Source organism: Argentina anserina, chromosome 3 (assembly GCF_933775445.1).
Source record: "Argentina anserina chromosome 3, drPotAnse1.1, whole genome shotgun sequence".
Taxonomy (NCBI): domain Eukaryota; kingdom Viridiplantae; phylum Streptophyta; class Magnoliopsida; order Rosales; family Rosaceae; genus Argentina; species Argentina anserina.
In genome coordinates, this window is record NC_065874.1 from 5983733 (window position 1) to 5996084 (window position 12352).

Genomic DNA, 12352 nt, shown 5'->3' on the forward strand with positions numbered 1-12352 from the left:
GTGTTGTGTTTACTTGTGTGCAAGAAAAAAGAGGAGGAAAAAGCTTCGGGTTTGGGCTCGGGCTCGGTTACGGGTAGAAAACAAGGAACCGGGTGTTGGTACAAGGGGGCGCGCAACCAAATAAACCAATCAATCAAACCTTAAACCCCTTTTGTGTTCACCTCCTATCTCTTCCTCTCCTTTAAACCCAGCCATGGAACCCAGTTCAACCAAGAAGAAACCATAGCCGCCCACATAAAAGCTTCAACCTTGTTCAAAACCCCAGTTGCTGTTTTAGCAGAAACATGCGCCTTCTTCTTCACCGACCTCTTCACAAGCTTTCAGCCTTATCCTCAACCACCTCTCGTCTCATGGCCTCCAAGCAGCTCCTAAAGTCGACACCTTTCACAAACCCATCTCCTCTTTCTTCACAAGCACACACCTTTCACTCTCAAAGGCTCGGTTTCCTTGCATTTCCGACTAAACCCACCTCCAAAGCTCGCCCCTTTTGCCTCAGGACTAATGGCTACTCTTATGTCTCCACTGTCGAAGCCCCAAAACCAAGTATGGTCCTTTGAGAATTGTCTACATTTAGTTTTGGTTAATACAGTAGTGTGTGGTGGTTTGGATATTGTTTGATTGTGTTGTGTGAATTGTGTGTAGTTGAGTTGGAGATAACTGATGAGATGAGACGCGAGTCTTTGCTGAAAAAGTTGAAGGAGATTAGCATAGATGACGAGTTATGTATACCAATGCAGTATGGCCATTTGATTTGTCCCATGGTATGTTAGTTTTGTTTCTGTACCTGTACAATAGTTTCTATCAGCTAATCATTTGTTCTTGAATTCGTTTAGGATACCGAAATGTAAGTTTATGATTTTTAAGGATGTTCTATACAATTATTGTTTTAATCAATGGGGTTGACAAGAGTAGACAGAACAGACCAGAAAGAATGTAAGATATGTATATGTTCAGAGTAGTGGGAAGTTAATCTTTGTTTGTACCTGAAATTTCTTAATTCGTTGACTACTTATTGTGTTCAAGAGTGCCAAAAGGGAAATCCGAAACTTAACACTAATATAAGTCCTCTCAACCGGCCTCTACCTACTCTTGGCATGGCATTTGAGAAGACCAAAGAGAGTCTTCCTTGGCATTTCCCCTTTTCTGGTTGGAGACATTTATTGGTGGGATGCCATAAAAATGTGGAAAAACGCTAAGTGGGGAGTTGATTGAGGAGTTTTTATTTTCTTAAAATTTTTGTAGTGCAGAAGCTTAGGGATTTGGAGGTGGACATGATGTGCTACAGTTCAGCTTTGAATAGTATGCAATTTCTTTGTGTAACTGAGTAAAAGAAAGAACAAAAGTTCCATTGTTAATCGTTTTGACTTCTCTTATGCTAGTGCAAAGGTGGTGATTCAGAGGAAAAAAGCTTAGCGCTCTTTGTTGAACAAGATTGGTATGCTTCTCTTCTGCTGGTGTTTTGCATATTTTTATCTCATGTATCCGTTTACTGCAAATCTTACTTATATATTGGCACTTATGAGTTCTTAGGAGTTATGCTACTTGGCAGTGCCACCGCCGAAAGTGTGATTGGAAAGGTAGAACAATGGTATGATGAGTTCTCTATCCAAGTTATGTTTTGGTTGAATGGATATTACAATACATTGCAAATCAATGGATACAATAGTCATATGGGCTACTGGCACCCAATTCTTGCAGGCCTTGGCAGGAAGCAAGTCATCTTATACTAAAATAAAGAATAGCAGAACAGATAAGACAAAAAGGGATATCACACTGGAAAGCTTAGGACTGGAACCACTTTGTGAGGAGGTTAAACCCATCACCCCTGAAGTCTCACTGCTTCTTCTGTGACACTAATATTGACACCATCATCATTCATCAGTAAACTATGATTTTCTTTCTTACTGCAACCTGGATTTTGTTTCAGGTTCTTGCATTTTTTTCAGAGCGAGGAATATCAAGGGAAACAGTGATCAGAAATAAAGTAATGCAAAAGCGTTGTTCCATTACAGATCAGGTGCTGACTCTTGAAAAAGATTTCTCCTTTTTTATCTTTATGATAACAACTGTATAGTTGAGGAGTACAGCAAGTTGCTTATTAGACTGTACAAGTTGCACCACTATTCTGCAGCTATCAAAACTGAACTGCAATGAAATGGGATCATTTGTTTTTGTTGATAAACATGTAAAAGTAGTACCTAATGGGGCTTCATACTTTTACTTCATGTTCCTTAGCTATATACGGATAAATTTCCTAGTATCTAACCCAAGAAAACTGGGTACAAAATTTTCTATATATCAGGCATATTATGTAACTTGCCATGGATCAAACTAAAGGTTCATTATGGTATGGGCTTTGCACATAGTGTGTTTGACATTTCTTCATCCTATAAATTGTTATAAGTGTCATCATTGTGAACCAGCTACATCCTATGGTTTCAAAATTTGATAAATCCATTTGCTGAGACTGATTGAGTTTTATTAGTACTGATATTCCTTTGTAGACTTTCATTTCATTGTATATAAAGCATATGAAATTCAACTGTTCCTTCAATAAAGATTGAGCTTCTGTTATCTCTATAATATGAAGTAAGAAATTCAGGGACCTGAGCTGAATTTTTTCTATCTCAGTACTGATCTCTGACCGTCTGAGGCATATATTCCATTGTAGTCTCTTCAACATATTGTTACTGGTATACTGTGGTACCTAACTGCTTCTGTACTTTTATGTGCAGATTTCTATTGCATTTACTTATTGGAGGAATGGAAAGCTAATTAGTTGCAAGTATCGAGACATCAACAAGAAGTTCTGGCAGGTTCTTGCAATAAATGAATCGTTTACATATATAAACCATCTGCTTTCACAAGCAAGGACGTTGAGAATAGAGCATAATGACTATGCTCTATTTTTTCTTTTGTGTAATTTGCAATTTTTGCTTTATATAGCCCTCGTACCATACATTTTTTCTTTTTGTGGTGAAATATATTTTTCAGCCCACATGCACGTGGACATGCACACTAACACATAACATAACATCACCGGGGCTGTCATCATTGCCCCTGTGTTTGGATGGTTTTCAACTTTTAGATAATGATCCACTTAAGTCATAGGACATTGTATGCTTCTTTTCTTTTACCGTGTTAAGTAGAACCAAATTCTCACATATTCATTTAACTAGATTGCTTTGATCGCAGGAGAAGGATACCGAACGGATTTTTTACGGGCTGGATGATATAAAAGATACAAATGATATCATTATTGTATGATGTCCATCTTCTTGTCAGTTTTATGATTCTTTAAAGAACATTGTTGACTTTATATCTATTACTTTTGTTTTGTACCTTAGGTAGAAGGAGAAATGGATAAGCTTGCAATGGAAGAATCTGGTTACCGTAATTGTGTGAGTGTGCCTGATGGTGCTCCTGCCAAGGCTTCTCCTTCCGATAAGGATCTGCCACCTGAAGAACAGGTTTGTGTCCTATATCCTTTTTCTAAATTGATTTTTTTTTTTTCTGACGAATTGTCTGAACATATATTGATTCACCACCAAGAGCAAGTTTAATTGTGAACCTCCTCTGTTGCATAAGAACTGAATACTTATGAAATGATCATAGGTTGAATATTTTAACATCTTCTGCTGTACTGGACTACTTTTGGTGGCTACTGTTAATTGAAATGACCCAACTCACCAAGTCCTAAAGTTCTGTATCAGTCAGGACCTTATAATCTCATGGTAATTCCAGGAAATATAGCGAGAGATGAAATAAGTGCTATACAAAGTGTAATGGAATCATAATTACTGATATGCATAAAGAAACAAAGATTGGAAAGATAGTGATCATCTTATATGATTTTGGAGATATGACTGTAGTCGACCGAAATTTGGGTTATTTACTTATTATTTCTTAAATGTTATTAGTTTATATTATTATTTGTGGATTTTGGTATCGCACGGCAGAGAAAATTACTGATGAATCTACTCATGACACAAATTTATTTACTCTCATCTTCATGATATTTGGATCTGATGCTCCTATATCTCTTCTGTAAAGCCAGGATACAAAGTATCAATTCCTGTGGAACTGCAAAGAGTACTTAAAGAAGGTTGGCATATACATTCTCTGCTATTCATTAAATCACATTGGTATAGGAGTTCATGGATTTGGCTGCTAATTACAATTTATTTTAATAGGAATCACGCATTATACTTGCCACTGATGAAGATGGGCCCGGTCAAGCCCTAGCTGAAGAACTTGCCCGCCGCCTTGGAAGAGAAAGGTTTTAGTGATTTTCTCTTTTCTTATTATCTTGTTGGTTATGTTGAAGAGATATTCATGTACGTTTGTTGGTATTAACTGTCCCCGTCCTATGTTATTCCAGATGCTGGCGAGTCAGCTGGCCAAAGAGAAGCAATCAGGTTGAACACTTCAAAGATGCAAATGAGGTCAGACCATCAGAGTCACAGCATATTTACTGATACAGATTTAGTTTGACATCCTTTTTTGCTTACAATTTTCTTGTCGTAGTAGCCACTTTATCCTCTGACAACAATTTTGTTTTGCACCCTAACTTCTCTAATTTCTGTTATTATTCCCCTTGGCTATCATTTTCTGATAGCTTGTCCAATTTGCCACTAAGCTGACCTCATGCCTTACACTAGAAGGGGCTTTGGTCCTTTCGTGGATAGAAGGAAAACAAGAGATAAGGCCTCAAGTTTTACATATAGAACTGTTTCTATTTTTAAAATTCTCTAGTTTTGCGCATATGCAATGTATAAAGGACATAAAAATAGTCGTAGATGAAGTGAAATAGATGGTGAAGATCACAGTGGCCGAATGCACACTTGAACAAAATGTTATGTGAGGGGTTAAATTGATATCTAGTATAGTGATTAGGAGGAGATCATTTTTAAATAGTTTTCAACTTTCAGCGTGCATACATATGCCACATGCATGTTTTAACATATATCAATATATGCACACAGTTATACACACGTTCATGTGACGCTGGTGCAATTCTAGTTTCATATAGCATATTCTTGTGAGTTGCCATAATATGTCTGCTATGCACAATACAAATCCTCAACCAACATGCTCTAGAGGCAACAGATTAAGTGTACAAAACTGGTAATGGGTATTATGTGAGGATTTGTTATATATGCATCGTCTTCTGGAACTGAAAATGATCTTGCCAGCTCAATGTTTGTCTCTGAACTCCTCAATATTATTTGATCATTTACCTTGAGATCATTGTAGCAATCCTTACTCTTGTGATCTGTTTATGCAGGTTCTCATGTATTTGGGACCTGCAGAATTGAAGGAAGTAATTGAGAATGCTGAGCTATATCCTATACGTGGATTGTTCAGATTTCAAGATTATTTTGACGAAATTAATGCATATTACTATCGGACGTATGAACATGATTGTGGTGTCAAAACTGGTTGGAGAGATCTAGATGAGTTATACAATGTAAGAACACACTTACGCATCTTTAAGTGATATATATATATATATATATATAGACATATTCTTGTTTAAGGTCAGGTAGTATTGAAATGTATGCAAACACAACAAGATCAAAATATATTTGTATGTCTGGTTGTTAATTTTAGCTTTTTTCCCTGGAAGACATGCTAACAGTACTTTATTGCGGTTAATCATATGATCCATGCTTTACAACACAAACTTAAATTTGATTTATATACTTATTAGATGATCAAAATGTGTCTTGGTTATTCCATCTCCTTTTGAGAGTGCCATTGGTTTTGACAATTTTTCAATGCTTTCAATAGTTTAAACCCGACCTATTGTGCTACTGTATTACAAAAATCAGGCCCATAAACCCTTTTGTTTTTGTCAGCTTCACAATTTAGACATAGTGCACATCTAATGGCCGAGGCATAAACATGGTAAATCAAGTGCAGATGAAATATAAAATAAAAATGATTAATCAAGTGAAGATGTCCTTATAATTGTATTATGTAATACATAGTCCTAAAATAGAATCTCTCTCTCTCCCTCTCTCTCTCTCTCTGGATAAGAATGGTGGTCTGTAAATAGTTACAATTATCTCTCCTAATGCTTTTTGTAATATGAAGGTTGTCCCCGGTGAGTTGACAATAGTAACAGGAGTTCCCAATTCAGGCAAGAGTGAGTGGATTGATGCTCTCTTGTGCAATCTCTATGAAAGTCATGATTGGAAATTTGCACTTTGTTCTATGGAAAACAAGGTAAAGCTTATTTAGGAATTTGAAGATCTGATTTTTCACCTGTATAGACCTTATTCCTTCTGGTTTGGATATGCGATCAGTAGAGAAAATATGGCTTAGGCACGCTTCTAAAAACCTTTTTGGTTTGAGAACAGTAAGAATTTCGGGAATATTGTCTTTTCTGGTGGTGTTCTCCAATAACTAATTGTGTCGATTCTTTTTCTAACCTGCATATAAAATATGTATTCTTCATTACTGACAACATTGTAAAATTGGAGCTAATTTTGTGACCTTGTGGTCCAAATTATGTCTGAGGGTTATACTTTAAACCAACTTTGCGTGTGAGTTTTAGTGTAATTGCATATACTCTCAAGTCATAGTTGCAGTACTCTTTGGTTGCTCTTTCATATCAATGTGTCTCATTAATGATTACAGGTTAGGGAGCATGCACGAAAGCTGCTAGAAAAGCACATACGGAAGCCTTTCTTTGATGGACGGTGGGTTTTTTTGGGCATGCTTTGTCATTGCTTTAGATGTTTTAGGGATGTGATTCTATTTTGTTAACATACAACATTAACCGAGAAGACGTAGTTATGAGTAGAGCCAAGAACTTAACAATTTTTTCAGATCTCATGCTTTTAGTTTGCTGTTGATTGACAAGAGGATTATTCTATTTCAGTTTATTAGACATGTAAACTGGTGCTATGATGTTTTACCAGTAGCTTAATATTATTTTTCTAATGCGTAGTCAATTTCAATTTTGCATTGATTGACTATAGCTATGCTGGTCCTGCTGAACGAATGAGTGTTGAAGAATTTGAGCAAGGGAAACAATGGTTAAATGACACATTTCACCTCATAAGGTAGGCTGCAGTATTAAGTCAACAATTTTGAATTACAAAAAATCCTTGCATGACTATGGTCAGTTTATTTCTAGAACAAATAGATTGCATCATTGCTTGTACTGTTGTCAGGGATTCTGTATTGCAAGGCAAACATTAGATGGGTCAACATTGTTTTTTTTTTTTTCAATTATTGAATACGAGTGTAGAGTGTTATTGAAATGGAAATTTGAGAATTCTCAGGTATCTGTGATTTTATTAATCAGTTAAAATGTGTAGACTTCATCCAAAGAAATACCTTGTGGGTGAAAAGTCTTTGATTACTTAAGTTGAATTCTGATTATATTGAGGCGCTTTTGATTTTACTCCTATATTACAGGTGCGAGGATGATTCCCTTCCAAATATCAAATGGGTTCTTGATCTTGCACGATCAGCAGTTCTTAGGCATGGAGTGCGTGGACTAGTAATTGATCCTTACAACGAGCTTGATCATCAACGTCCACCAAACCAGTGAGTTGTTACAATAGATTTTGTGTATTATGTTATCTTATACATATGTACACATGATCAAGCAAGAATAATGATGTACGTCATACTTCAAGTTTTTACTGTACTTCAGTCATCCTAATATTGGTTAAAATTTTAACGGGTATAATTTATTGGACCTTTAGGTTACTAACCTGCATGCATGGCATTAGCCAATCTTGTATTTAGATATGGACTCTTTTCAACTGTTTTTTGTTGAATATAAGTACTGCTGAGCGGTATTCCTATGATACTTGTTGAGTTCCTTGGTACTTTTTAGCTGCGTGCCATAAGTATACAGTACTTTCCTCATAAATATTTTTTACAGTACACTTACTAGATTACCCATTCTTGTAACAGGACAGAAACAGAGTATGTAAGTCAGATGCTTACGAATGTCAAACGGTTTGCTCAGCATCATGCTTGTCATGTGTGGTTTGTTGCACATCCCAGACAGGTTTGGCAACTTTGACCATTAACATGCTCATTTCTCTTTTTTCATGTTATTTCTCTAAATTATCTACCTTGTAACAGTTGCACCAATGGGTAGGGGGTCCTCCTAATCTTTATGATATAAGTGGAAGTGCACATTTCATAAATAAATGTGACAATGGACTTGTAATTCATCGCAATCGGGATCCAGATGCTGGGGAACTTGATAAAGTACAGGTGAGCACTGTACCTATATTTTTCATGGGCAATGACACATGGGAAATTCAATTCATCCTCTTTTGTTCCCATAATATCCTACCTCTGGTATTTAATAAATCGTGGCGAGCATTTGTGATCTTAGTTATTTTCATATCTTTTCTTCTAAAAGTTGTTATTGATGCTAAACGTTGCTATCAATTTGTAATCTGCAATTCGCAGGTTTGTGTTCGTAAGGTTCGGAATAAAGTTGCAGGAACCATAGGTGACGCCTATTTGACATATGATAGGTATGGTAAACTGGTAAAGCTTTAAGATTGTGATAGATAGGAAGAAAATAGACAGACATAGCTACTCAAAAAAGAAAAAAAAAGTGATTCTCTTAAATACTTGGATGCCAATAGATTTCTACATTTCTGTTGATGCCTTAATAATATGCTTGATGTGTTCATTACTGTTCTTGAGCAGAGCAACTGGTCGATATGTGGATATTCCGAAAGAAAATGAGAAGAAATAGCAAAATTACGTGATCAATCCGTGTACAGTGAGAATCATCTACATCGGGGCAGTCTGGTGAGCTCACTGTGTGCCTTTTCATTTCATGAAACACCATGATGGAGACGACGGCGGCTCTGGCCATGATTAACAGTAGGTGATTAAGCAGTGGGGAATACCTTGTAATTTTGTATATGTAATATTCCCAATTATGGGATTGATGTGAGATTTAGTTTCATGTCAGGTCCCAGACAATGAAATAGGATCAAACTAAGAATGTTGTACTATTGCACCAGGATCTTTCAATTTGTATCACAACAGTATCTCAATCAATAGAGATGTGGGGATTTCATCTTTGCTGTATTAGTTGGTGGACAGAGCATAATTGGAGGCGGGTGTAGAAAAACGGCTAGATTGATGATCAATCAGTGGAGCATCTCTCTCTAAATCACACATTAACCTACTAACCAGTTGCTTAAATCCCAAGTCAAACACACCTCATCTGCCAATGTACTTTGCCAGGTGGCACCTTATACCAAGCCTGTCACCGGGAAATCAGGAATATTTATTTATCTGAGAAAATTTTGAGGTAGCTGATTGACGGTTATTGATACTTTCCATACAAAATTCAAAAAGAATTGGACCGTTTTTCATTGATAGTAGCTGGTTTTATAAACAACTGGGGACGTTGCATTTCTTTTTGTCTATGAAACCTAAGCATATGAGATGTCTAATGATCACTAAAGAGGATTGTGAACATGTAATGTCTGTCATTTCTTATATTAGCATCATAGAATAATGAAATCCGCAGTGAATCTTCAATTTCGTGCACTTACTCCTTTATTCAATGATCACAACTCATCACATAATGGATTCCGCATAAAGATTAGCTATGCACCGAACTTCAAAAATTCTTGAGCATATTGTGCTGATTATCGCCACATTTAAATAGAATTAATTTTCGGAAATATGCTCAGAATCAGAAGGGCATTATTCCGATGATGAAACTATTAACAGATGTACAAGTATAACGTTTCCAAACACACCAAGTCATGCATGATATATGGAATCATTGTCTTGACATCAAATCCTCACATTATTCTTACCCTTTGCCTGCCAATCAGTCCGTTTTTCTGGTTGTGAACACTAATGACGGTTATTAATAACAAATTTAAAAGAAAGAAAATCTAGCTGTATGAACAGAGAGAGAGAATCAAACGTCAATATTTGCCAGTGCAACAATATCAATGTCCCCATTGGCACGAAAGACTTGGTCAAAACCCTAGCAAACAAATATACTGACTGTGGGGGCCAACGACCAATCAGATGCTCCGCAAGAAAGTTAAACCACTCGAGCTCGACCATACACAATCATTCCCTCCTGTCAAATAAGTGGGGCCCCCACCTTCCCTCCAAGGAAAGGGAATCCCCCAACGGCTCCTCCTCCTCCACCTTCTGCGGTGGCCTCCAGCTAAATGACCGTTACTGGGCCCCACCCCCACCTCTCTCTCGAAATATATAGCCGTTGCAATCCTCACTCTTCTAACACACCCAGCCTTCTCTTCTCTTCTCTTCTCTCTCACCAAACACACAGACATATCGTCATCTCTTGTTTTTCTGTCAATCTAGTTGGCTTTTCTTCGTTGATTGTGAAAATGACAATGGAGGAGACCCAGGTGGCGGCTGTGGCGGAGGAGGTCGTGGCGGTTGAGGAGCCGGTGAAGGATGCCGAACAGAAGCCGGAGAAAGTTGAGAAGAGCGCTTCTTATAAAGAGGAGAGCAACTATCTGTCGGATCTCAACGAGTTTGAGAAGAAGGCGTTGGTCGACCTGAAGGCGAAACTCGAAGAAGCGATCTTGGGGAACAATATCTTCAAGAAAGATGAGCCCAAGAAGGTTGAGGAGGAGAAGGAGAAGAAAACAGAGCCTCTGTTAAAACAGAGGAAACAGAGCCTACTATTAAAACAGAGGAAACAGAGTCTGCTGAGAAAACAGAGGAAGTAGAGAAGGCAGCGAAATTGGATGAGGTGAAGGAAGAGGTAGCAGCTCTGGTCTGTGAGGAAGAAGTGAAACCAGAATGCAGCGAAGTTGTTGACATTGATATCTCAATCTGGGGTGTGCCGCTGTTGCCTAGCAAGGGGTCTGAGGGGACTGATGTGGTGCTCTTGAAATTCCTGAGGGCTAGGGAGTTTAAGGTGAACGAGGCGTTCGAGATGTTGAAGAAGACTCTGCAGTGGAGGAAGGAGTCCAAAATTGATTCTGTTTTGGAGGAGGAGATCTGTTCTGATTTGAGCTCGGCTGCTTACTTAAATGGAGTCGATCGCGAAGGTCACCCTGTTTGCTACAACATCTTTGGAGTGTTTGACAATGAAGAGCTTTACCAGAAGACGTTTGGGAATGCAGAGAAGAGAGGACAGTTCTTGAGGTGGAGAGTTCAGCTGATGGAGAAGAGTATTCAGAAGCTTGAGTTGAGGCCTAGTGGTGCTACTTCTCTGCTTCAGATCAATGACCTCAAGAACTCGCCTGGACCGATCAAGAAGGAGCTTAGGGTTGCAACAAAGCAAGCTGTTGGGCTCTTGCAGGACAATTACCCTGAATTGGTCGCCAAAAATGTAACCTTCTTCGACTTCTGCTTACTTTACCAATTCGATATATGTTTGGATCTTCATTGATGGGTTTTGTTTCATTTTGGTATGTAGATTGTCATCAATGTTCCATTCTGGTACTATGCACTCAATGCTCTATTGTCCCCTTTCTTGACTCAACGAACCAAGAGCAAGTTTGTGGTGGCTCGACCTGCTAAGGTCACTGAGACCCTTCTCCAGTAAGCCGTTTCCCTCCATTACTAACCATCAAAGATGTGATTTTCACTCCATTGTAAGCCTGAAGTTTGAGAAATGAACTAAACTTGTGTCTACTTTCAGGTACATTCCAGCTGAGGAGATACCGGTTCAGTATGGTGGCTTCAAGAGAGAAAATGACACCGAGTTCTTCTCCACAGAAGATGGTTCGGTTTCTGAGCTGACTCTCAAGGCAGGATCAACCCAAACCATAGAGATCGATGTAGCTGAGGTTGACAGTAGCACATTGGTTTGGGATGTGAATGTGTTGGGATGGGAAGTGAATTACACAGAGGAGTTTGTGCCTAGTGATGAAGGGTCATACACCATTATTGTTCAGAAGAAGAAGAAGATTGGAGCTAATGAAGGTCCCATTCGCAACACATTCAGAAGCAATGAGCCTGGAAAGGTTGTCCTGACGATTGAAAACACTTCAAGCAAGAAGAAGAGGGTTCTGTATCGGCACAAGACCAACAAGTGCTTGTGAGGGTTGTTGAGCTGATGTAATTGATTGAGCAGAGGGTTGAGAAAGGACATAGTGGGGGAGCATTATATACATATGATTAGAATTGATTCTTTTGCAGATTGGGAACAATAAGTGAGTGTGTGAGAAGATAGAGAAATTGATAGTTCATTCTTTTGCAGAATCACTATGGTCCTGTGCTCAATATGTTTGTGAAGTGTATCATTTCCTTTTAGTTTGGGAATTTCCACCCTGCTGACTTTGAGAGTGAAATATATTATTGGTTTATTCATTTTGGAGACATAAATTTAAATTTACTTATTACCACT

At 38.0% G+C, this 12352-nt stretch overlaps 2 protein-coding genes across 2 annotated transcripts; both read left to right on the top strand.

Moving 5' to 3' along the window:
* Positions 1-168: 168 nt before the first annotated feature.
* On the top strand, positions 169-9077 carry LOC126786111 (twinkle homolog protein, chloroplastic/mitochondrial). Its single transcript, XM_050511826.1, has 21 exons — positions 169-543; positions 643-761; positions 1380-1435; positions 1531-1588; positions 1699-1809; positions 1928-2017; positions 2736-2816; positions 3196-3261; positions 3348-3470; positions 4058-4105; positions 4194-4279; positions 4382-4445; positions 5288-5470; positions 6100-6231; positions 6646-6707; positions 6990-7073; positions 7432-7563; positions 7939-8035; positions 8113-8247; positions 8449-8516; positions 8695-9077. The coding sequence occupies exons 1-21, from the start codon at positions 285-287 to the stop codon at positions 8741-8743; spliced, it is 2103 nt and encodes a 700-aa protein (XP_050367783.1). The 5' UTR covers positions 169-284; the 3' UTR covers positions 8744-9077.
* A 1218-nt stretch (positions 9078-10295) lies between these two features.
* Positions 10296-12317, top strand: LOC126787901 (patellin-4). Its single transcript, XM_050513817.1, is given in 4 exon segments — positions 10296-10646; positions 10649-11332; positions 11420-11544; positions 11645-12317. Coding segments are annotated over 4 exon segments (1482 nt in total). The 5' UTR covers positions 10296-10376; the 3' UTR covers positions 12048-12317.
* The last annotated feature ends 35 nt before the right edge of the window (positions 12318-12352 follow it).

Excerpts from the sequence above, each read along its gene's own strand:
- LOC126786111 (XM_050511826.1), top strand. The coding sequence starts at position 285 with ATGCGCCTTCTTCTTCACCGACCTCTTCACAAGCTTTCAGCCTTATCC. Across the intron at positions 544-642 it reads TGTCGAAGCCCCAAAACCAA|TTGAGTTGGAGATAACTGAT; the intron begins GTATGGTCCTTT and ends AATTGTGTGTAG. Across the intron at positions 4,446-5,287 it reads ACTTCAAAGATGCAAATGAG|GTTCTCATGTATTTGGGACC; the intron begins GTCAGACCATCA and ends CTGTTTATGCAG.